A 23800-nucleotide genomic window follows, 5' to 3' on the forward strand; every position below is an offset into this window, starting at 1 on the left:
ATGACCTGGATGACTGAGAACCTTCACAGACATATTCATATTTCAAGGTAAGATTTGAAAGTAACCTCTGATTATTGAATATCTTATTTGCATCTTTACTTGCATCATTTTTTTGAAGTTACACAATTACAAAGGTAATTGCTCATTTCTGACTAATTTAATATGGACTATCACAACATAATTATCTGTAACTCTGTGCACTTGAGTCAAATGTACAGCAAATTTCCATTTTTCCCCAAGATCTGTTTGTCATTGTCCCTTTTTTATATAGGTCTTTTAAGAAGCTCAGCAAAGAAGAAATTGAAGGTCTTCTTAGAGCTCATAGTGAGAAAGTCATTACACCAGGAACAAGACAACTCCATATCAGTCGAGCCAATGTGTGGTCGACTGCTTTGCGTCAGTTCAAGAGACCCAAGTTTGCAGAAAGCTGTGAGATGCTTTATGTCACATTTGCAAGCGATGAACATGATACAGAGGAAGATGCTGCTGACCTTGGGGGGCCAAGGCGGGAGTTTTTCCGTTTACTGGTGAAGGCCATCTTTCAGGACAGTGGTGCTTTTGAAGGTAATATGATTTCATAGACAAACTAACTAACTTACTTACTCAAGGCCTAAAGGCTTGTTGACGACACTTGTTTTTATAATGTTACAAACGCAACAACCACCTGATCTGAACATTGTTTGACAGAACATTAACAAGTTAATAAATGACTACAGATAATACATCTGTTATGTTATCTTCTGTGTGTCTGAAACAGTACAAAAAAAAAAAGTAATACATTTTTGTCTGTCAATCTCAAGATATCAGTTGGCGTCTGCACAGAATATACTTTTTTTGTGTGTTATTTTTCAGCTACACCAAATGGATGCACACTGAAATTTAACATCCTACACTTGCAAAATGGAGTATATCGAACCATTGGCAGGATGTTGTCCACGATAATAGTGCAAGGTGGAGAAGCACCAGCCTTTCTCTCTCCACATGTAGTAGACTACATTGTGTCAGGAGACATTCTTCAAGTACACCTAACACCGGATGATATAGGTGACCCTGAGTTAAGAGAGAATCTGAAAAAGGTGAATTGCAATATTATAACAAGAATATTGTAATATTTCCTATATTCACAAGTCTTCTGGTCTTCTTTTATAATATATAATAAATACACTTTTGGTTATTATCAAAATCACCAGTGTGTGAATGTGTGCGTGAATGGGTGGATGACTGGATATGTAAAGCGCTTTGGGGTCCTTAGGGACTAGTAAAGCGCTATATAAATACAGGCCATTTACCATTTATTAGAGGCAATTCCATGTATTATATTTTTAATTTGTTTCCTTTTTGTTAAAAAAAAATTTTATTGGTGAAATACAGCCAAATAAACCAAAACAAAAACGTTTCGAGTCCAATTAAAATGAACCATCTGCAGTATTTGTGTACACTGGTAAAAAAACCAAACATTTAAAGTGTTTTTCTTAAATATTTAGGTTGTAAATGCAACAACTCAACATGATTTGGAGAAAGCAGTCAGCTGCTGCGACTCATGGCGATATCAAGTTGAAGGTCTTCCACTCACAGTCACCATGGCCAATAAAGATCTGTTTGTGAAAAATGCAGCTCTATACCTTGCAGTCCTGCAACGGCAAAGCTGTTTCGATCAGCTAACTGATGGCTTGTCCTACTATGGAGTGAGATTTATATTTTTTCTGTATCAATTGGTCATTATTTTATAATAAACATTTAGAGTGAGCTACTTTTTGTATTTAAAACTGGAATTTAACCATTATTTAAACTTTTCTGTCTAGATTTTATCACTCCTGAGAGAGAACCCCAGTTTGCGTGTTCTGCTTGACCTATCGGGGGAGGACAAAGATCTGACAGCCAGTTTAATTGCTGGGGTTCTCAGGCCAAGCTATTCTGTCCTTGGGAGCAACAGAAGAGTTAGAGAGGAGCTGATGGTGGTCAAATTTCGGGAATTTCTCCAGTGTGTCGAAAGTAAGCAGAAATTCACATATAATGTAGTCTGGCCATGAAACAATTCAGGACACTAAAGTAAAACTTAATTTGTCTTTTTATGTCACATGCACACACAAAACAGGAATAAAGATGTATGAAAGCTTACAACTGACAAGCAAAGCAAAGACAGAACCTCTGTATTTTTATAAATACATTAGTTATCATTTAGTTGTTAGCTCAAGCTTTAACTATTTTAGTGTCCCCAGGTTAACGGGGGTTTTTCTTTGTTTTTAGATGAAGAGCTGAGAGACGCACTTGGAGAAAGGACTCTTACCAAGGATGAAGGCTTTGAGGCCTGGTCACATCTTGGCTTTTGCCACCGGGAGCAGCAAGGTTCCAGCCATAGGTTTTCAACCAGCTCCTAAAATAACATTCGTTCATGATGAAAGCAAACATCTCCCGATTGCACACACATGTGCAAATGAGCTTCAGCTTTTTGTGAATGAAACAACAATGGCTGATGATGATGCTTTTCATTACTGCTTCTTAGTAGCACTCATGAATGGAGCTTTATTCAGCACCATCTAAACATGTTCCAAAAAAGTGAAATTAAAATGGTGGGTTTGTTAACCCTAATCCTGTTCATTAATTGTAGTTCCAAGTAACTTTGCTTCATACAAGATAGTTGAAATAAATTCTGACTGCATTTAATGTTGAAATGTTATAATTTTCAAAGCTTCAATAGATTTATAAAAATGCTAACTCTGTATTTTCAACAACAAATCAATAAAGTCACTGGTGTAATACAATTAATAATTTTATTAAGCGTTTTCTTTTTTTAAACAAGGACATTTCAAAACAGTTTATGCACAGAGTATACTAAACATGCTTTGTAGAACAAGCCAGGATTACTTAGACATCTAACAGCAACATTTATTAAGACTATTGCAACTTTACAATGATTAGCACAATACTGTAGATAATCTTGTGAATTGATTTAAAGACTGACTGTTCCATGTTGATAATTTTCACTGTTATACTGTATTACACGGGTACAGTGTGAATTTGATGGCTTTACTGCAATCTGAATAACTGTTTTTACCCATAAACCAAATGTAGTTGTAGCCTTCTGAATAGCCTATGAGTCACTATCAGTCATTAACTTTGAGTCCTTATGTGGCAGGAGGTATCACTGCTAGAGGGGAGGGGGCTTCTGGAACACATTTGCTGTACAGCATTTAATACTAAGTGTCATCACTCTCTAGAACGTCACTGGTATCCTGTGGTTGAAGTCACACATTTACAAGTTTGTTAAAAATATACTGTGTTCGTTGAAACAATGTTTTACCATTATTGTTGTCTTCTTCAAAAGGGTGAATGCTTGTATATAGCTCTTGCAAATCGCTGTCATTTAATGGGACAAACCTACTTTGAGAGTTTGACAAGGAGGGTATGGAGACCTCTGCTGTAGAAAGTTCTGGGTTGTGACAATGAAACACATGAGTTCTGCAGGCAAAAAGCTGGATGGGAGTTCTATTACCTTCAGTGGAAATAGAGTGATTCTTATATCCAGCTTTGAATTCCTTCAAAGTGCGGTTGATTCGTGGTAGAAACACATAATGAAGGCAAAATAGGTCTGTTGCATTTTCTAAGTCTAGGATACCAAGTGATTCCAATTCATAAAATATAGGTGCATAAATGCGGCTACAGTTATTGTTTAAGTCTCGGTTGAAACGCTCAATCCTCTGGTTGTGCACAGAACTTCCCATTAAGACAGAGCTTTCACCCCTGCTTGCTCGCATGTCCTCCCAAATCTGAGCATTCTCTCCTCCATGATCAGTCCTGATATGCAGGGGTCTGCCAAATTGTCCAATAGCTGCAGTAAAGAGAGCTTTCACAGTCTCAGCTCGATTATTGCTGGAGCAATGAAGAAACATCAACATCCTGCTGTATCCATCTATTGCACCATGAACAACAAACTTCCAACGAATCAGCTTGTGATTTCCATCTATGTGCCATATGAAATTTGGATGAGGCACAGAATATACTCGCCGAGCAACTGCAGTTCTTCTCCTGGATAGAACACCAGCCGAGTCCACCCTCCGCAGTGACTCTCTTACACGCCATCTTTGAACCATTATGTTTTTGGAACGCAGATGACCCATCAGCATCACTTCTCCAACATTTGGATGTTCAGTTTTTATCTGGGACACTATCTGATCTAACTCATGGTCACTGATTACATTAAATTTTGACACTGAGATATTATAGTCTTGCAGTAACTTATACAGATTGGGCCTGGAGATGGAAAGGATAGATGCAGCTTCAGTAAACGATGTTTTCAGGGAAAGAACATTTTCCAATTCCTCTTTGGAAATCTGAAGCCTTCCTTGGTAACCATCCTAGAACACGGCACAGATAATCTCAATTAGCACAATTCTATAACAAAAGATGGGTAATTTGAGGCAATTATACTGTGACAGATTAGCTAGAGAGTAATATTTTATCAATATTTTTAAAATATTAAAGTGAGCAATCAAAAGACACTTCACAGCAAAAACAGTAATAAAATATGACGTAAAACTTGTGAATGTTGTTGGTGGTGATGTGACACTGCTAATGATGGACCCCTAAGAAGATGAAATGTATGTAGAATCAGAATCATTACTTTGACAGGATTTAATTTAAGGTGACATATTACACTAAAGAAAAAACAAAAACCAGTCAGCTAAATGATATGTGTAAGAAGGCCTACCGAGCGGTACGGTATCCCAGTGGAGACGGCAGATCTACTTGGTCCAGGTGCATTGCTGGATTCCTAAGGAAACATTTACATCAAGAACTACTGTTACCTACCAAATAAATAAATAGAGTTGTATGATGTTCGATCTCTGTCTGCTGCCTACCAAATGAAATAATTGAGGACTAGCTAAGTAATTTAGCTTTGCTAGTTTTGCTAACACTGCTATCAACCCGTCCAAAATGCAATGAACTTACCAAGTGCAGCGGCGTTTGTGAGGTTGAGGGTGCACTACCGCTGAATCGTTGGATGGCCGACAAAACGGCTCTTCCAGTGTTTTCAGCTAAATCGCTGGACATGCTGGTAGGGAATTGGTGAAGCAGCTCATGGCAGTGAAAAGTGACCGTGAGAGGAGCGCAGACACACAACCTGAACACGACCGGCACACTTTAGCGCGGGAGGTTTTCTTGAAGCTTTTATTTTGGTATTTCCGTTGACCCGTACAATAAATTTGCATATTAGCTAAATATATAGTTTCCCGTAACATTTAGATTTAACATTTAACATTTAGATTTATATATAATATTTAGATTTAACATTTAACATTTAGATTTATATATAATATTTAGATTTAACATTTAACATTTAGATTTATATATAATATTTAGATTTAACATTTAACATTTAAATTTAGATATAATATTTAGATTTAACATTTAGCATTTACATTTAACATTTAGCATTTAGATTTAACATTTAGCATTTAGATTTAACAATTAGCATTTAGATTTAACATTTAAAATTTTACTAATACTGTTAATCTGACTGTCTTCAGGTTTTACACGCTTACATATACACACACAGTTACTGTCCCTCCATTTAGAAAGGCAGTGGCATCACGGTGTGATTATTTTACGTGTAGTTGTTTTTTTCCTGTGTAATATTCAACATTGCTATCAATGCATTTTTCAAAAAATGCCTCTCTGTGCAAAATGGGTTTAAAAACATAGACAAGGGGAACAAATTGTGGCAGGATCAGCCTGATATTATTTGTATGTATGTCAGGAGTAGTTAGTCATTACAAGAAGTGTTTGTGAACTAAAAATCAAGAATGTGGGATACTGTTTGTCCGTGATTTGAACAGCCCAGTGCGTGCTCCTGACGCAGCGAAAACCAATTATGCAGGGGAGACCTACCTTGGTACTTGTGCAGGTGAAACCAAAGGGAAGATATGCTTCATCATATTTTCTAGTCTTTGGCCCCTGCAATGGCTCTGCGCCCCCCCCCCCCCCCCCCCCCCCCCACACACACACACAACACTTTGGGAAGGTCTGTTATAAACACTGGAGATTTATTTATAATATTATATTAAATATCAAACCCACCTCTAGGGAATCGCAAGTGACTTTACTCTTATTGTGGGTCCCAAGCAGGATAAATTGGAGGGTTGCGTCAGACAGAACATATTATGTAAAATCTGTGCCAAATCAAACATCCATCCATTGTGATTTCTACTTCGAGCATGAAGAAGCAGCAAAAAGTACATCTGTGTTAAATGGAGGAATCTACTGTCCATATGGTCATCAAGTTGTAGGACATCATCCGTGAAGTAAGCAAATTTAAAATTTATATTTTGCATATATTTAAAAAAATAAAACAAGTTTCAGCATCTGATATGTTGCCCTCGTGCTTTCAAAGGGGATTTTAATGTCCTTATACTTTTTTATAAATTAACCTTTTCTTAAAGTTTATTGTATATACATATATTCAATTAAATATGAATATTCATACAAAAAATGTCCCTTTTGTTCAGATGCTTTATATAATGAAAACATCCTCAAAGGAGCTTTTAAGGAGCGAAATTCTCTGCAGTCAAATTTTTCAGGTTTCTTTCTTTATACTTCGATATTTGACGTGATTCCTGCACAGTTTTGGATTCATGACTAGTCTGTTCATAACATTCATGATCATGGCCAGTGTAATAGGGACTGTTCCGCATGATTGCACTGCAATTACCAGGCCTCTGGAAAACTTCAAGACATGTTGAGGAGGTAATTTAGCCATTAAAACTAGCTGCGTTAGACCAAGGACACATCCAACACCAGCCCTTGAGGCCTGGCGTACCCCCACCTCTGCTAGATTATATCGCTTCCGTGGATGATCCATAAGGATGCCTGACTATTCCTTCATTTGCTGCTATATTTGCTGTAAATAAAATAAACAACAACAAAAAAAATCAATCAATAAATTAAAAAATATATATACTATTTTGACACAACACAGAAGACGTCCAGATATCCCAGTTTTACAGTAGCACTTGAACGCAGCTTACCTTTGTGAATCCGTGGGGAGCTGACGGCGTGAAGAACCTCGAAAGTCCGAAAAGCCAAAATGTAACGTGATCAGTTCCTGTCAGGGGGAATCGTGCCTTTTAGGGACGTAACGATCTGTAAGTGACCGGAAAGGAAACCACAGATCTTTTAGATATGTGTATGCACAGGGAACATTTTGAATGCGATGCTAGATTTAAAAATTAAAAATTAAGCGTTTTTATTTCTTCAGGCATTGAGACACGCTTTCACAAAGGCGTAAAACCCTTAGGGCTTTCACAAACTCTGTTTTGAACCTCAGAGAAGAAAGAGCCATGGCGAAGCTTAAGTACATGATACCGATCATCACATTGCTCTGCGTGCTTGTTATAATTTTGTGTGTTGTACTTTTGAGGCCCGAGTGCCTGAAAGCTGCAGTGGCCGCAGACTCTCTCAAATGTTCAGAGATTGGACGGTGAGTATTTTATTTACGATTTCTTCTATTCAGTACTAACAAAGAATTCACATGACGCCCCTTAACCCGCGTCTTGTTTTAAAAGGTTTTATTTTCCCTCCACATCACAATATAACTACTCATACTTAACAGATATTCTCCAGTAAAATGTACTGTACACATGCCCATATTTTGTTCATATATTGTTTTATAAAGGCGAAAACTGAAAGTTTTTACAGTGTGACACAGACCTTTTTCCATGGATGTAAGGCACACCCTGCACGATTACAGCCAAAATACCAATCGCGGTCATTTCTAGTAAATATGAGATCATGATAGAAAATATTTTTCACGTTATTCACTGATTTATTTATTTTTTTATTAGTAGCAAAAAAGTTTTTTTTTCACTTGGATGAAAATACGTCCATGCTGTGCTATTTCTGGTAATGTACAATGTACAGTTTGTTTGCATCAAACTGATGTTGTTTGCCTCGTTTACCTACCTGCATCTCTTGGAAGAAAAATATACATACTACTACCACTAATAATGATAACAAACTGCACAAAACCTTAACACAGGGTTAAATCAACATGACAGTGCTTTCACTTTTACATCGTGCGCACGATGTAAAAGTGTACATCTCTGCTAATTAAAACCTGACTGTTAAAGCGCATATTACAGGAAAATACAACGTCTTCCGCTCCATTCATTAAAACTGCATGATGGATGTCAGTAAAACTCGGCAGCTTTGAGATCGGTCTATATTTTTACCTGTTACGTTTTGCATAGAGCTCAGGTTTTGCCAATAAAAAAAGAGAGAAAAATAACTTGAGATTTGTTTGTTTGTTTGTTTTTTGAGCCTCAGTTGATGTGAGAGGGCTTTCTGGCGGTTAAACATTATGTTGCTTTGGTCCACAGACACACTTCTTTAACTTTTATTTCTTCTTCTGCTTTCAGAACAAGCACGTCGCCTTCTGCTTTGCCAGACAGGTGGATTTAGTTGTAAATGTCTTTAAAATAGTGTTACTCATACAGGAACTTTAAAGCAGCACGGTCCAAGGAACAGCTGTGACTGGCTAATGGGGCACGTTGTCAAGCGCTGATTATGGATTATTTGCTCTGCTTTTCCTTTTGAAGGGCATGCTTTTTCAAAATAAATAAATAAATAAATTCAATTTCAATTTCACACCAAAATCGTGATCGAGATTCGATTCATTTTCAGCCCTAACACAGCAGCAATAACAGTGACACCGGAGGTGATAACCGTGAACTCTTTCAGGGACATTCTTCAGAAAGGCGGCTCTGCAGTAGATGGCGCCATTGCTGCGCTCCTGTGCACCTCCATCATTAACCCACAGAGTGCGGGCATCGGAGGCGGGGTCATATTCACTGTGATGGACAGCTATGGTAACAAGATGTCCTTATTCTGATGTCGCACTTCAGCCCTGCTGCGGAATAAAGTAACAATATCCCGTCTTTTTCAAAGGTAAAGTGAAAATTATCAACTCCAGAGAGACTGTCCCCACAACCACGAGCCCTGACCTGCTTCAGACATGTCCCAAAGATTATAGCTGGAAAGAAGGTGGGCTGCTTATCTGCCATAATGCCATAAGACCTACATCTGTTTTTTGTATGTAGGTCTAGTGAATCTGTAAGGTAAGAGAGGCACTTTGAGGATGCCGCTGTGTTTCAGGCTGATGAAATGGGATCATTTTCATGTCATGATGCTCCAGATGTTTCCAGTTTATCAAAGCACCCAGACTCACCCAGCACCCAACTACATATGACTCCTTTTTGCATGACAGAGCTTTAACCTGCTTTAACTTTGTGCTTTATTAGTTCCTCCTACTGTCACAAATCTATTCTGCTGTCATAAATTTCAGGTAATCCTGCTCCTGTGTGCTCACATTAGAAGTTATGCTTAATTTGTGTTACTGCAGTTTTGTCTGTTTGTAAAAGTATTTACCCACTGAAAGCTCTCCCTTTTTTTGCACTTGATCTGGTTCTCATCTCATCATACATTCCACTCCAGTCAGCTATCTCCCTGTGAAGAGAAAAAACTCCTCCCTACTTACACCAGAATCTATGCCCTATCCATCGTGTCCAGTAATTTTCCGCTACAGGCTTGTGATATATGGGTGTGGCGTTTTCTTTCAACACTCTTCTTTATATTATCCTACAGAACATGAATGTGAAATAAAGATAAAACATAAATGAACTATTCAAAAATAAAACATAAATGAGGTATTCCTAACAGTTCACACGTGGCTCTTCTCTGTGTCTGGCTGATGGACCAACAACAGATTAGCCCACAGACTGGTTGTATCACGTATTTTTCCACATTGCTTCCTTCGGAGAACATTTGATAACAGATGGTCTCTGAACGAAGATGGACAATTTGGAGTTGGGAGTAAAGCAATGGCAATTGCTATCACCACAGGTCTGTACCTTTTATAAAGCACAGCTTGTACCAGAAGATATGCAGTCACTTTTGTAGCATGGTGCCATTTGCCAGAGTGAGAGCGGAGATCATAAATAAGATCTTAGTCAGGTAACCAGGATAAGGAACAATAGTTGAAGGAATACTTGGGAGAGTTTCTTAATCCCACTGACACTGACAAGGATTTTTGAGGGCACGTGGGAGTTTCTGGTGGGTATTGAACTCCACCAGGGCTAACTATTGTCAGTGATTCTGTTCATAATTTTTATGGGCAGAATTTATAGATTGAGCCGAGTGTTGGAAGAAGTGGGGGAATGAAAATTAGCACCTCCAATTAGGTCATGTTGCTCAGCCAGGTGGAGTGCCCACGTTTAGCCCTTCTTCATTGGTATCTACTCAGATTGGCTTGACGTAACTCAGTGCGGCACAACTCTACTCAATATGTTCTTCATTATGATCAAATACAACCTAATGTGCATGGGGTCTTTATAGCAACACGGCCAACCATCCTGGGATGTCATTTGTATGTGTCACAAATCCCAAAACAAAGGAGGGCATCAAGGTGATGGTATACCTGCTGCACGGTCTGTGGCCTAAAAACTGTGCCTAGCCAACCCACATAGATACTAATGGAAAAAGGCAATTTGGGTCAGGGATAACCTGCTGCCACAAGTAGAGGAATATAAGTATCTCAGGGTCTTGTTTATGAGTAAGAGGAAGGGGAAGCATGAGATTGACAGACAGATTGGTGCCATGTATGATATCTTTAAGCTTTAAGTCAGGAAAAGTCTAAATATAGTGAAATAAATAAATGTAAAGAGCAAAGGTTTGCCTCTGAAATAGATTAGAAATAAGTTGAGTTTTAAATATATAGCGCTAAAGTCATCTTTGGGCAATAAATATTAAACTTCACAGTATACTCCAAACACGAGCAAATGTATGTGTTACTTTCCAGCACTGACTATCCATTATTCATCTGATCAGATAGCAGATGGATTGGGGTTCCTGGGGAAATTCGAGGTTATGCAGTGGCACACCGGCTTTATGGGAAGTTACCGTGGGCTGAACTCTTTCAGCCGACCATCAAACTGGCCAGAGAAGGATTTCCTATTCCTTATGTCCAAGGTCAATACATCCCACGCATTGCTAATACGTCACTATGGTATGAAATACACCCAGTATGTCAGTTCAAAAATATGAGGAGCAAATAATGAATGTTTCAGTTTTATCTCACTGTCTTTGTCTTTTAGGAAGTTTTTTTCAGATAAAAATGGGAACCTACTTAAGACCGGTGATACTGTGAAATTTGAGAAACTGGCTGACACTTTGGAGACGATCGCAAACGAGGGAGCAGATGTGTTTTACAACGGAACAATAGCAAAGAATTTAATCAGTGACATACAGAAAGCAGGTATTATCAGAGAGGTTTCATCCTGCTCTCTTTTCTGACCGTTTTCTATGTCTGCCAGGCACAATGATCTAATTACAAATTTTTAAAAAATCAATTTTTTCTGTAAAAATCTATCATGATCCCTCACAGGCTACACTGTGATCTGTCTGGATCAGTTCAAAGTTTTGATTATTAAATACATTGTGTTCATTTTTGCTCAGCATAATCTTTTGTTTCACTGTCTTTGCTCAGGAGGAACACTCACACTGGAGGACTTGGCATCATATAAAGCTAATGTGACTGATGCATGGAATATTTCTTTGGGAGATTATAAGATGTACTTCCCTCCGCCCCCTGCAGGAGGAGCCATCCTCAGCCTCATCCTCAACATAATGAAAGGTTCCTGTTAGACACTGACTGTAGAGCTGCTGCTCATCTACACTGTGAAATAACAAAATGCTGTTTGTTGAATCATTTTATGTGTTTAGCTGAGCTGTTCAAATTAATGCATTTATTGATCGTCCCACTTAGCATGTAGCTTCTACTTCATGGAAGAAAAAAGGATGCTAACCTTTCTTTGCATTTATGAAGCCCTGCGAATGAATTTTGTTTTTAAAAAAACAAAGCAACAAACAATAACAGCCTGTTATATTTTCAGGATATAAAATGAACTCAGAACCTAAGATGACCAATGAAAAGACATTATTTTATCACCGTTATACTGAAGCTTTAAAATTTGCCAATGGATTAAAGAAACATATCAGAGATCCAGAGTTCAACTCAGAACAAGTAAGTATCTCAAAATACCACCAAGAAGATTCATGTATTTGCACATTTTTGTTGCACAGAACAAGAGTAAAAGTAGCAATACCACACCTCAAATAACTAACTATAGATATTATAAAATATTTAAAAATAAAGTCCGGGTCTCAAAAGTATTATTATTAGCAAAATATTATTATTATCATTTGACTTTAACACATCTGCGATCGACCTTTGCCCCTGAATGCACTTTTCCTGATCGAACAGGAAACTGTCTTTTTCAGAGTGAGAGTTCAGAGCACAGCAGTGCCAGTTTTACATCTTATTTGAAAGCAAAGGCCGTTCAAGCTCTCTGAGTTCAGTGAGTCTTGCGTATCATATCATGTGCTGTGAAGATTATCATGTATGCATCAGGTTTAGTTGAAGCCATCTAAAGTAGGGGAGGCTACCTGTGTTTAAATTTCAGTGACATGGTTTGACTTGAATGACAGTTTGCTGTCGTGTTTTATAAGTTTATGCACATTCTTCATTTTTGGTGATGTGAACAGACCAGGAGTTTGCGGTTTCTCTAAGTGTTGCACAATCAGACTTTGAAGTGAATTTTGTGGGACGTCCACTCCTGGAAAGATTGTAGTGTTGTGTTGACATACCTGAATGCTCCGGATGAGCAAACTGACAAATCTTTTCCTTTTATGGAGATGCTCACACTTGATGGTGACGATCTGTTAAATAAGTGCAGTGAAGGTCTACTTAGTCTTTTAAAGGTCTGAATAGAGTGCATTTTCACTTCAACATGATGACAAACATGACAAATTGTGTAACACTTGACACAAATAAATAACAAGAGTTTTTAAATGAGATGAACCCAAATCATGTTAATATTTGGCTCAAATTTGTTATTTTTTATCAGTCTCTCTGTGCCGTCTGTAATGTGTTCATTTGTTTGATGCTCTATAGTTCAAACAGATGACCGAGAAATTCACAGAGGATAGCTTTGCCAACCACATACGCAGCTTGATCACTAACAAGACTCATGAGCTCCAGTATTACAGCATCACTCCATATCTGGAGAGCATGGGTACCACACATGTGTCTGTGCTGGCTGAGGATGGATCCGCTGTGTCTGCCACCAGCAGCATCAACCACATGTCAGTATCTGGATGAATCTGTTTCACTGTTAGGAGCCAGCTATCAAAAATTAGTCTTCCTTTGAAACTGAAAGATTAAAAGGTTTAAGAGATTATGGAGAAACACTGGATGACTGAGAATCTGTGAAGATTCTCAGTCATCCAGGTCATCGTAGTCTAAGGAGCTTGGAAAGAAAATGTCTCTCTGGTTCATCCCAAAGACAGGACTCCTAAACACAAACTTAACAACGTAGTGTATGCTGTACAGTGTAACGAGGAATGCTCAGACCTCTACATTGGAGAGACCAAACAGCCACTTCATAAACGCGTGGCACAACATGGAAGAGCCACCTCGACGGCACAAGACTCGGCGGTCCATCTGCATCTAAAGGACAAAGGTCACTCCTTCGAGGACACCAATGTTCACATTTTGGACAGAGAAGACAGATGGTGTGAAAGAGGAGTGAAAGAAGCCATCTATGTTCGCTGTGAACGACCATCTTTGAACAGAGGCTGTGGCTTAAGACACCAACTGTCTGCCATCTATAATCCAGTTTTGAGATCCCTTCCCAGATTTCCTGACCTCAGGAAATCACATGATAGGGTGGGGCTAGGTTTCAAAATGAGTTCACCTGAAACCATGGCTGATTGTGACCGACACCCATTTTCACACCTTGGCTCGTGTGATTAGGTAGAGGATCATTACACATGTGTCCATTGCCCCCCTTGGGGGGACACTCCCATAGGGCTTAAATCTGGGACTCTCCACCATTTCACCTTAGAACTGAAGAAGCTCAGATGAGAGGTGAAATGTCTTCAAGCAACTTAAAGAAGTCCAGACGCTTTTTTCTTTCCAAGCTCCTTAGACCACATTTTTACAAAATTTCTCCACTCCGCTGGGTCATGGTGGTGTCTGTGCAATAAAGTCTAGATCTAGTTCATGTATTCATGTATTTTTTTTCTTTTTAGGTTTGGCTCCAAAGTCTTTTCTCCAAGCACTGGAGTCATCCTCAACAACCAGGTGTATGACTTCTGTCATAAAATGGATAGCATCTCTCCTGGTAAGGGATCGGCAGGATGCATTTTACATTTAATATATATATGAAACACAAGTAATCAGAGCAGAGAAGCGTGCAGATGCTGAGCCATAGTAAGGATTCTTTGAAAGCTAACAACACAACGAGGTCTGGAGACACATCTAGCAGGCTGCTCAGGAAGTTTTTATTGCTGTGGAAAACATCCTGTACACTGATGTAGTTTCAGACATACAGACAACTATTCTTTTCTCAAACAACATTTTAAGACAGTTAGATAATGTAAGTAATAATACAAACACCAATCTGTTGAAGGATAAAAATAATCCCTTAATTTTGTGGTGAATGGAAATTTTGTGAATTGGATATTTGAAGATCTCTCATGGATGCTGTTGCTACTCAATAATATTCTAAACATATAAACACATTAGAATACCAGTATTATGAGCTTTCTCTCTTTTGGTAATTAAGCAAATTTGAACTCATCTGCATTAGAACTGTTGCTTCACTGCAAGAAGGTCCTGAGTTCAGCTCCACCATCAGGCCGAGGTCTTTCTGTGTGGAGTTTGCAGGTTGTCCCTGTGTTTGCGTGGGTTCTCTCCGGGTACTCCGGCTTCATCCCACAGTCCAAAGTCATGCAGTTAGTGGGAATGGGTTAATTGGAAACTCTAAATTGCCCATAAGTGTGAATGTGAGTGCGAGTGTGAATGGTTGTTTGTGTCTATGTGTTAGCCCTGCGACAGATTTGTCGAGGGTGTATGCTGCGTCTCGCCCTAAGACAGCTGGGATAGGCTCCATCTCCCCTGGCATTGCACCTCACAGTTTTGAGCTTTGACCATCCACTTGTTCCAATTACACACTCGTTCTGGTAACTTCACCCCTTCATATTATAATGAATAATAAATAAACACTCAAAGAAGCAACACAACCACAACAAACATGACATGCTTTTTTATTTTATATAATATGTTCCTTCTCTTTTAAAATTCCAGCCTTTGTATTAACAGGTAAAGAACACCATGTGGTCAAGTAAGGTTCTGGTTTTGTAGTCCATCCTCTGCACATTGTAGTTTTTTTTTCACAGCAGACATACGGTGTCATATTGTCAAAGAGACTAATGTCAGCGTCAGTGTGGTCGGATTCTCGGTGCACCACTGTGCTCTTTTCCTAAGTCCTTGTGAATTCTCCTGCACATCTTTCTTCGACCTCTTTAATTGAAGTTAAGTTTATTCAGTCTTAAGACATCTTAACATTTTTGAAGACAGCCAGGCCTTCATCATTTGTTTATGCATCGGGAGAAGCACTTCTAAATTTGTTTATAGAGTATAAAAAAAATGCAGGTATGGAAACAATGATGGATCACTGATTTATGTGTGAAGCATTTGTACACATGATTCAAGCACAACTTTGTGTGTCCACACTGTTTTCTGTTTTCTTCTGGGTTTTCTCATCATTCACAGAGATTCATGGATACTTTATAGACTGTTGGGTTTTTTTTCATGCCACTCAAAGCCTTTGTTGTACTCCTCAGGGGAGCGGCCTCCCTCCAATATGGCTCCATCTATGCTGAAGTCTAAGTCAAAGACACTGGTGATAGGAGGGTCTGGTGGGAGCATGATCACACCAGGCGTGGCCTCGGTAAACATACAAAGTGCCATCGAGACAAATTAATTCAGACTGATCCCCCTCTTTGTTATAGCTTGCATCATAATCAAGAGCGTCTTCACCCTAATCCATCCTATAATCATCACTTTGTCATCTCAAAGATTGACATTTAGTTTTCTATTTCTCTCCAAGGCGATCATGAACCACCTTTGGTTTGGAAAGAGCCTTAAGGAGGCAATTGATTCTCCAATTGTTTATGTTAACTCTAAAGGTGAAGTAAAGTTTGAATCCAAGACTAAAAAGGTAGTAAAGTCAGTAATTTATATGATAAAATGATAAATTCTGCAGCTTTTGTTCCATCTGAGTCTTTTCTCCTCTTTGCCTTGTAGGATGTAGTTGATGCTCTTGAAGCTAAGGGACATCAAATATTAAAATTTTACAATGTCGTTAACTCTGTGGAGAAGGAGAGCGATGGCTGTATCTCTGCATGGTCTGATGAAAGGAAAAAAGGCAAAGCAGCTGGTTACTGAGACCAAGAGTCAGTGATGTTACATATACAGCACGGCTTTAAGGTTATGGACACTCCTGCAGCCAAGAAACCACAAAGTAAAACAGTTTTCTGATTCTCAGTAAAGATGATCAAGAAGAAACAGCTCATCTGTGACTGAATCTGATCTCTTTTCACTGTTCTGTTCAGATAAATTGTGCACATTCTGACTCTTTGCTGCCATTTCTCACAGGTTAATGGTGAGCTCAGTAAAGATCACTGTCCATGTTTATTTTTCCAGCTATAAACATCTGTGACTTAATCATACACTTATGTTTTACTTGTGTGTCTGAAATAGATTTTTATACTGAAAACATAATGTGGCCATCAGATTATTTAAATCCCAAATTTCATTAAAAGCAGTGCAAAAACAGTGTTGTAAAAACCATGCAGTGTTGTTACACCAGTGCATTGGCTGAACTTTCAGCCAAATTGTTATCTTAAACATTAATATCTGCATCAAATTTCACAATCAAGATTCCTTATTTTAATCTTAACAATGTTTTCAGAAAGTTGGGGCAAAACACAATGGAGTGCAGTATTATGTAAAGCTGAAAAACAAAAACAAAAATACATATAGAATAGATTCTTAAACAGCTTTCATGTTAGAAAGCTTTTTAAGAATCCACCAGCAGGAGGCGACTCTGATCGCCAAAATATTCATTTGTAAAAAGTCTATTAGAAAAACGGTTAGAGACTTCCTGCTCCATTCCACCAGTAAACACATTGTTTAATCTGTAAATTTTAGCCCTCATGACTCCCAATAAGAGAGATAAAGTAGGGTACACTTTAGGCAGCCTTAAGTTATTTACCAGTTGATTTGTGTTTTTTTAAAAACAAAACAAAACAAAACAGTTAACCCCGATGTTAGACCAACCTTTTTAACATATCTGAGAGCCTCTCTTTCCTCCTTCTCAGTTTGCGTCTGTTTCACGCCTTGCGATTGCATAGTTTCATGTACAGCATCCCGATGACCGATGATCCCGATCCTCACTGTCTCAAAGTTTGTCTCCTACCCATTTCTGAGGCAAAAGAGCGAGCCAAGAGAAAAGTGAATTCATAGTGGTAAACTTTGTTTTCTTTGAAAGCAAAAAGACTGACCCTTTTTTTTTCTTGATTGAGGAATAATGACCAAAAGTTTGCTTAAGAGAATGAGAACAGTTTATATCTGTTTGACACTTTATGACTTCCAGCTGGGCTAATCAAGGTTTCTTAAGCTTTACCCTTGTTACAACCTCGATGTTATTGTGAATCAAACTAAAACAAGTTAATGCCCTTGAGTGCAATTTTGAATATTTAACGATACCAATCTTGGTAATATATAAAGTCAAATTATAACAAAGAATTAACAAGATGTAACAGTCAAAATGCTCAGTTTCAGACTTGATAAATGAAACTTCACAGTGTCTATGTTCTTCTTTTATATACAGTATAAGTGAAACTCACAATTATAGAGTCCAACATCACCGGTGCAGTTGTTGTTACAGGTGTGTCAGCATCAGCAAAGCGAGATCTCGCTGTTAGAGCCAAACAGAAAGATCAGCTCATTTTTTTGTCTGAAAATACTGAGCCAAATACTGATTTTTATTTTTATTTTAGTTATTAATTAAAATTAATTGGTTAATTTTAATTCTAAATTGCCCATTGGTGTGAATGGTTGTCTGCCTCTCTGTGTTAGCCATGCATCAGATTGGCATCCTTCTTGTCCAGGATGTACCCTGCCTCTCTCCAAATAAAGATAAACAGAAGGATGGATATTAAGATTTTGTGCTCCATTAGTTTGTCCTGCTATTGTGTATATATTTTTGTATTATGTATGTATATGATTGTCATAAATCAGTGTGACAATTTATAAGCTGTTGCGCTCAGCTTAAAAATTTGTAGGGTAAGCAGGTCGGGGAGCAACAGTTTCCTGACTGTACTTTGTAGTTGCTTTGCGTGTTATAGTGAAAGGAAGTGATAACCCAGACTCCAGCTGGATATGTTTGTTTGGTAATGTTGATGTTGTATAAAATACATTTTAAACATTTTTGTACATCTTCCTTGTTTTATTATGGGACTACATCCAAGCTGCCTTTTATGAAGTACAAGAGTCAAACGGGTTACTTTAAAGGTTCATAATATTTCTCTGCTCATGTCACAAACACGTACACAGTTTTTTTTTGTGCAGCCAGTGATGACTGGGAAGTTCTTCATGATCAAACACAGTGGTCTGAGCCAAAGTCTAAATATTTAAGGAGCTTTTTGGAGTAAGTGCAGGGTTACTGGCAAGGCAGATGCTAACTGTAAAGTAGCCAGCTCATAACACTTGTGTTGACCTTAAGGATGGAATGACTACCAAAGAGCTTTAGGACAAAAGAGTGAGGGCGGCTCCAGAGCCATGCAGTCAGAATCTGGAGATTTTCACCAAAGAAGTAGGCTGGATGTGACAGAGCTCAGAAAGGAATAGCAGACCTCATCAGCTGAATGCTAAAGCTAGCAACCAGTTCAGAAATGCTCAGTGTAGGTTGTTGATATTCAAGATCTGTTAAATGTCAGGCAGCAAAACTGAGATACAGAACACCCAACAGAGCAACAGAGAAAAGCTGGAAATGGGACATCAGCAATACAGGAAAACATCTATACAAGTATCTAATATATGTTGGTTGTGAGAAAAGAGTCGTCAGGAACCAAAAAGAAGAAATAACACGAACTCTGCTCAGCTTAGCCAACAATAATTAAACCCAAAAGAAGAAGGAAAAGAACCAATTGATAAAGATGGACAAACTAAAGTAAAAAGCTGAAAAGTTCCTGACAGAAACTCTGGAAAAAAGGTTTCCTGAGGAAATTTCCATGATGGAGACTTGTAAAGATGGTAGCATAATATTATGCAAAATGCATTAAAACAGGTTATAGGTAGTCTTTGACTGCACAGCCACATATCAAAGCACTTCCCTGATTTCACAGCTGTGGCAGGGAAAGACCTAACTAACTCCCTCATTGAAGGAACATCTCACCAAGTCCTGTTGAAGCTACAGCATGCTTAGATTTTTGTGATAGCTACAGAGAGATCTCTATCAAGAACTAAAAGAATACAAGTTGCTCGTTAGCTCATTTTGTGCAACTGCGTCACCGAGCTGGACAAGCTACATGCTGCAAAACTGTGCTGAGGACAACCAGACACAGATCACCTCACAGGCAACAAAACGTGTAAAGTGTAAAGCAGGCAGTGGAGATAAGTCAACACAGAATTGCAAAACCAGAATCTGAGTGGTCATAGAAGCTGGACAATGTGATTATCAAGAAGTATAGGAAACTAGTAAGTGTATATTCATAATTTGAATTACCTGTTGCTGATTTAATTCTCAGATTAAAAGTGCATACTCATGCCAAAAAAGGAAGAAAGTCAAGACTTCACTTCCTGTTCTGCCACTTTAGGTGACATGGCAGAGGCAGAGATATAGATCGTGCTCTTCAGTCAAGGGAAGCAGTTCTGTGGAAAAAATGCTGAACAACAAGAAGGAAAGTGGTTATCAAGAGGTAGCCTTCTATATCAGTTGTCGCCAGTCATGCATGCAATCAGGCATGCAAAGAGAAGGCAAAACACACTCCGATCTCAGACAAAAACCTCTCTAATTTTCATATCTCCACACGAGGAGCTTGGCAAGATGCACCTCTTATCAAAGGTATGACAGCAGTGCTGGACATATGCTGCTGTCAGGAAAGCTCTGTTACAATCTAAACTGTGTGGGCATCGTAATGGAAACATTGAAAGTCAGATTGTGGTGAGCTATGCGATGGAAGGATTCATACCTGATGAGGCACCATTCATCGAAAAGGGAGGAGCAGGTTGCAGTGCAGGCTTTGGATAATGTAGAGATCTGAGTTATCTTGGTGTCAAAAGGCATCGCATGGTTACTCAAAGCCCCAGCTGCTTTGCAGAGTAGTATGAAAGCTAAAGATCCTGTAATTGCACAAAGTGCTCAGTTTCACTGTGAAAGAGCAAACGATTGATGAGGAGGGCCTGCACACATTGATGTGTGAAGTTAAGCGATTATCAATAGCCAACCCATCTCAAGAGGCCTTAAACCCAAACCATGTGCTGCTAATGAAGGCCAAAACTCTGCTTCCTCCTGGATTATTTGACAAGAATGATCTTTATAACCCAGATGTAGATTGCTCTAAGTCCAGTACTTGGCACACTTGTTTTGAAGACCCAGGATTAAGGATAATCTAGCAGATATGCAAAAGAGTAAGAAGTGGTTCTATCCACAAAGGAATATAAGTTAAGGCAATACAATCCTCATGTGCATAAGTAAGTCCAAATTCATGGGTGATTGGTCAAGACATGTACAAGAAATTTTAAGTCCTGAGGAAGCAGATTACAGCTATACAGTGGATATTTCACAATCAGAATCAGTAGTGTAGAAACAGAAATATTAGTGGCTAAATATCAAGATAAATATAGAGATATAGGTAAAGATGTGAACATATATATACATATAAATATAAAAGGACAAGTATGTGTGCAAATATATATCATGGTGTACAAAAGTGACAGAGTGCAGCGCTGTGTGATTAATCCTGTTCCACATGTGTCGATGTGACCCAAGTGGAAGGAAGGAACGACCTCCTGTAGCGTTCCCTCAGACAGCGGGGTTGAAGGAACCTGTTGTCTGAAACTGCTCTTCAGATTGCCCAGTGTAATATGGAGGCAAAAGAAAAATTGGTTCATATAGGTTGTTTTCAAAAAACCTGAGGAAACACCTTGATGCTGAAGAAACCTGTGGAAAGAGAGGTGAGTCAGATAGTGAATGAATCAGGTATTTTCTGTGTAAATTAAAACTTAATTTCAATGCCTGAGCACTTTACTCAAATATATCAGAGTAGACAAAAAAGGATCTTTAATAGATTCTTTAATAAACAAAAGCCCAAGGAAGGTAAGTGATGATGAAGAAAACCACTCTCCTGGTGCATGTGGGGCTTTCATTGAGGTTCTGAAACTGCAGAAATGTGACACGTTACAGGAGGTCCACCACTTTGTTTGCTGCATTGTATTTACAGTATTTTCTGGTAGTAATGGTGGGAGGGAGATGCATGTTTAGTGAACCACAAAGTCTTTCAATGAGGCATTGAGGAGTCATCTGCTCCCACTGATCACACAAATCATAAAGATGTAACATCAAATGGAGTTATTGTGTGTAACATAACTGAATGCTTTTTTAAATCCGTACATTTTTCTTACTACTTTTTTTAATGCTTGTGTTTCAACTCATTTCTTATTAAAGTTGGCAGACTTGATTTTTAAAGAAGAGGTGTTCTCATTTAATGAGCGTGCATCAATGAACTCTGAATGGCCCAATGATTCCAGAAAGAAACTTACTGGCTTAAAATGCTCTTCAGTTGTCAAATGCAAGTTTGCTTTAGAAAACAACATAATTATATGTGATCAACAGATCTGTCTGAATAGCCTCAGGTGTGTGGCCAACATGAGAGATAGGTAAGGGAAATTGGGAATGCTCACAGTTGATGTGTTAATTATAGAAGAGTCATGTAACTTATGCTTCAGTTTATAGCAGACTGAGTGCACACTCTGCGGGAGATGGTTCCTCTGGACCTGTGTCGGTGAACTACCAACTGTGTGTTTTTTCTTCCCTGTCAGTATGTGTGTGTGTGCTACAGTCATACAGGAACCAAGACTGGAGCTAATAAATGTACAGAGCTGACTGGAACCAAGAACCATCAAATAAATTCATTAAAAGATGTACATCCAACAGGTGGATTCACTGTCTGTGATGGACAGGCTTCAGATAACACTGATGTAAATACTGCAAACTTTACTAGGAGCCCACCCAGCCTGTAGCAAAGAAAGGAATGTCCAATACTATTTCTATTTGTACCTTTCAAAGTAAAAGACGGGGAATGTTAACAGTAAAGTTAATTTACATTAAAGTCAGCAACAAGCAGTACTCGCTTTAATCTTGATAAAAGTATATTTCACATACTTAAGTTCAAGTTGGAGGGTGTAGAAGAGACAAAATACAGACTGGTCCAGATCACAGTGGAAGAGGTCGTCAGGATGGGACAAGTTTTGTAATTATGTCCTAAACTGTCCACTAAATTATGTCCACTGATACACACACACAGCTGAATTCCACTGATACACTGTGGGTGTAAGTTAAACTGAACTGTACCAGAAATCCTGGTAACCAGCGTGACTGAGGAGGACACTGAGCAGATGGGTCTATGCAGACTTTGGGAAGTACTTTGAGCCACTTTGAAACTAAGAGCTTGCACAGGTAGTTTTAACACATGAGCCTACTGGAAAATTGCAAAACAAATGCAGATGTGTTGAAGATAGTCAACTGCCAACAGTTTCCAAATTTGCCATGGGTGGTTACTTTACTTTGAAGGTAATATTGACTTATATCCATTTTTTGTCTCATAATCTCTTCACTGAGCTGGGAGGTCCTTCTCATGGCTCGCCCATCGCCTGTGGTTTGAGAGTTTGGTAGTGCTGTGCAATACAATAAATTTTGGTATTGATCTGAAACCAAGTAAATACAGGGCCACCATTGCCAATACCAATACTAATAGGAATACTTTTAACTTATAAAGGAGTTTGGTTCAGTGTTTCGTGATGAATCAGCATCACTTTGCAAATTCTTTTGCAAACACATTTTAGTGATGATGAAATCAGTTTTACTTTCCAGAGCACATCTGTCAGCTTTATCACATTTTTTGAAGCTTGCAATAAGGCCCAAAAGAAGGTTATTTTGGAGATCTGGAGTATCTGGAGTCTGTCTATAATATATGTTCCTGTCTTTAAAACAAAAGCTGGACACCGTACAATCATTCTGGGTTCCACCACAGGGAAATCTACAGCCGTGCACTCTCCTTTCTAAACGAGACTCACTCGTAGAACAAGCACAACAACATATAGTAACATGATATGGCACTGTTACCTGTGACTTCTTTCTGAATATCATTTTGACAGGCCCTGGCTGGTTTATGTAAAAGGCAGACATTTTCTTAAACACTTGTGAAGATATCACACAAAAAGCAGCTTCCAGGCTAAAAGAAGACCCCTCCTCCCCTCCCACGCCCCCACAAAAGATTAACGGCAACAGTAGCACATCACAGGAACAACTGCACATCATGAAACCTCATATTCTTGACGATTTAAGCTGTAATGTTTTTGTGCATCTCCAGCAAATCCTAAAATTCTGCACTATTATTTTAATAAGCACGTTTTATCGAGCTATTCGACTCTATCAACTCTATGATTTCTCTGCGCAAAGTTCTGGGACTGGATCAGGAGCTGGTTTCTTTCCTGTCCTCCTCTCCGAGCGCTTATCGCGGTGGGTGGAGCCAGGCACGTCCCAATTTATTCATCAGGTTGTAAAATTTTAGAGAAGTAGTCGGTCAGATGAAGTGGTGACACAGAGAAACAACAGCC

General features: G+C 38.7%; 2 protein-coding genes across 2 annotated transcripts; both read left to right on the forward strand.

Moving 5' to 3' along the window:
* On the forward strand, nucleotides 1-2378 carry LOC134639133 (G2/M phase-specific E3 ubiquitin-protein ligase-like). The gene is made up of 6 exons (XM_065471804.1): nucleotides 1-47; nucleotides 272-564; nucleotides 853-1076; nucleotides 1485-1685; nucleotides 1803-1992; nucleotides 2248-2378. Exons 1-6 carry the CDS (start codon nucleotides 1-3, stop codon nucleotides 2376-2378), a joined length of 1086 nt encoding a protein of 361 aa, XP_065327876.1.
* A 4959-nt stretch (nucleotides 2379-7337) lies between these two features.
* LOC134639279 (glutathione hydrolase 5 proenzyme-like) lies at nucleotides 7338-16345 on the forward strand. Its single transcript, XM_063490400.1, has 13 exons — nucleotides 7338-7351; nucleotides 7418-7477; nucleotides 8737-8864; nucleotides 8944-9039; nucleotides 10882-11059; nucleotides 11148-11308; nucleotides 11540-11686; nucleotides 11946-12044; nucleotides 13005-13197; nucleotides 14146-14237; nucleotides 15742-15848; nucleotides 16008-16118; nucleotides 16205-16345. The coding sequence occupies exons 1-13, from the start codon at nucleotides 7338-7340 to the stop codon at nucleotides 16343-16345; spliced, it is 1527 nt and encodes a 508-aa protein (XP_063346470.1).
* The last annotated feature ends 7455 nt before the right edge of the window (nucleotides 16346-23800 follow it).

The sequence above is a fragment of the Pelmatolapia mariae genome, linkage group LG12 (assembly GCF_036321145.2).
Source record: "Pelmatolapia mariae isolate MD_Pm_ZW linkage group LG12, Pm_UMD_F_2, whole genome shotgun sequence".
Classification (NCBI taxonomy): Eukaryota; Metazoa; Chordata; class Actinopteri; order Cichliformes; family Cichlidae; genus Pelmatolapia; species Pelmatolapia mariae.

Excerpts from the sequence above, each read along its gene's own strand:
- LOC134639133 (XM_065471804.1), top strand. The coding sequence starts at position 1 with ATGACCTGGATGACTGAGAACCTTCACAGACATATTCATATTTCAAG. Across the intron at positions 48-271 it reads AGACATATTCATATTTCAAG|GTCTTTTAAGAAGCTCAGCA; the intron begins GTAAGATTTGAA and ends TTTTTTATATAG. Across the intron at positions 1,077-1,484 it reads TAAGAGAGAATCTGAAAAAG|GTTGTAAATGCAACAACTCA; the intron begins GTGAATTGCAAT and ends TTAAATATTTAG.
- LOC134639279 (XM_063490400.1), top strand. Across the intron at positions 9,040-10,881 it reads AGATTATAGCTGGAAAGAAG|ATAGCAGATGGATTGGGGTT; the intron begins GTGGGCTGCTTA and ends TCATCTGATCAG. Across the intron at positions 13,198-14,145 it reads ACCAGCAGCATCAACCACAT|GTTTGGCTCCAAAGTCTTTT; the intron begins GTCAGTATCTGG and ends TTTTCTTTTTAG.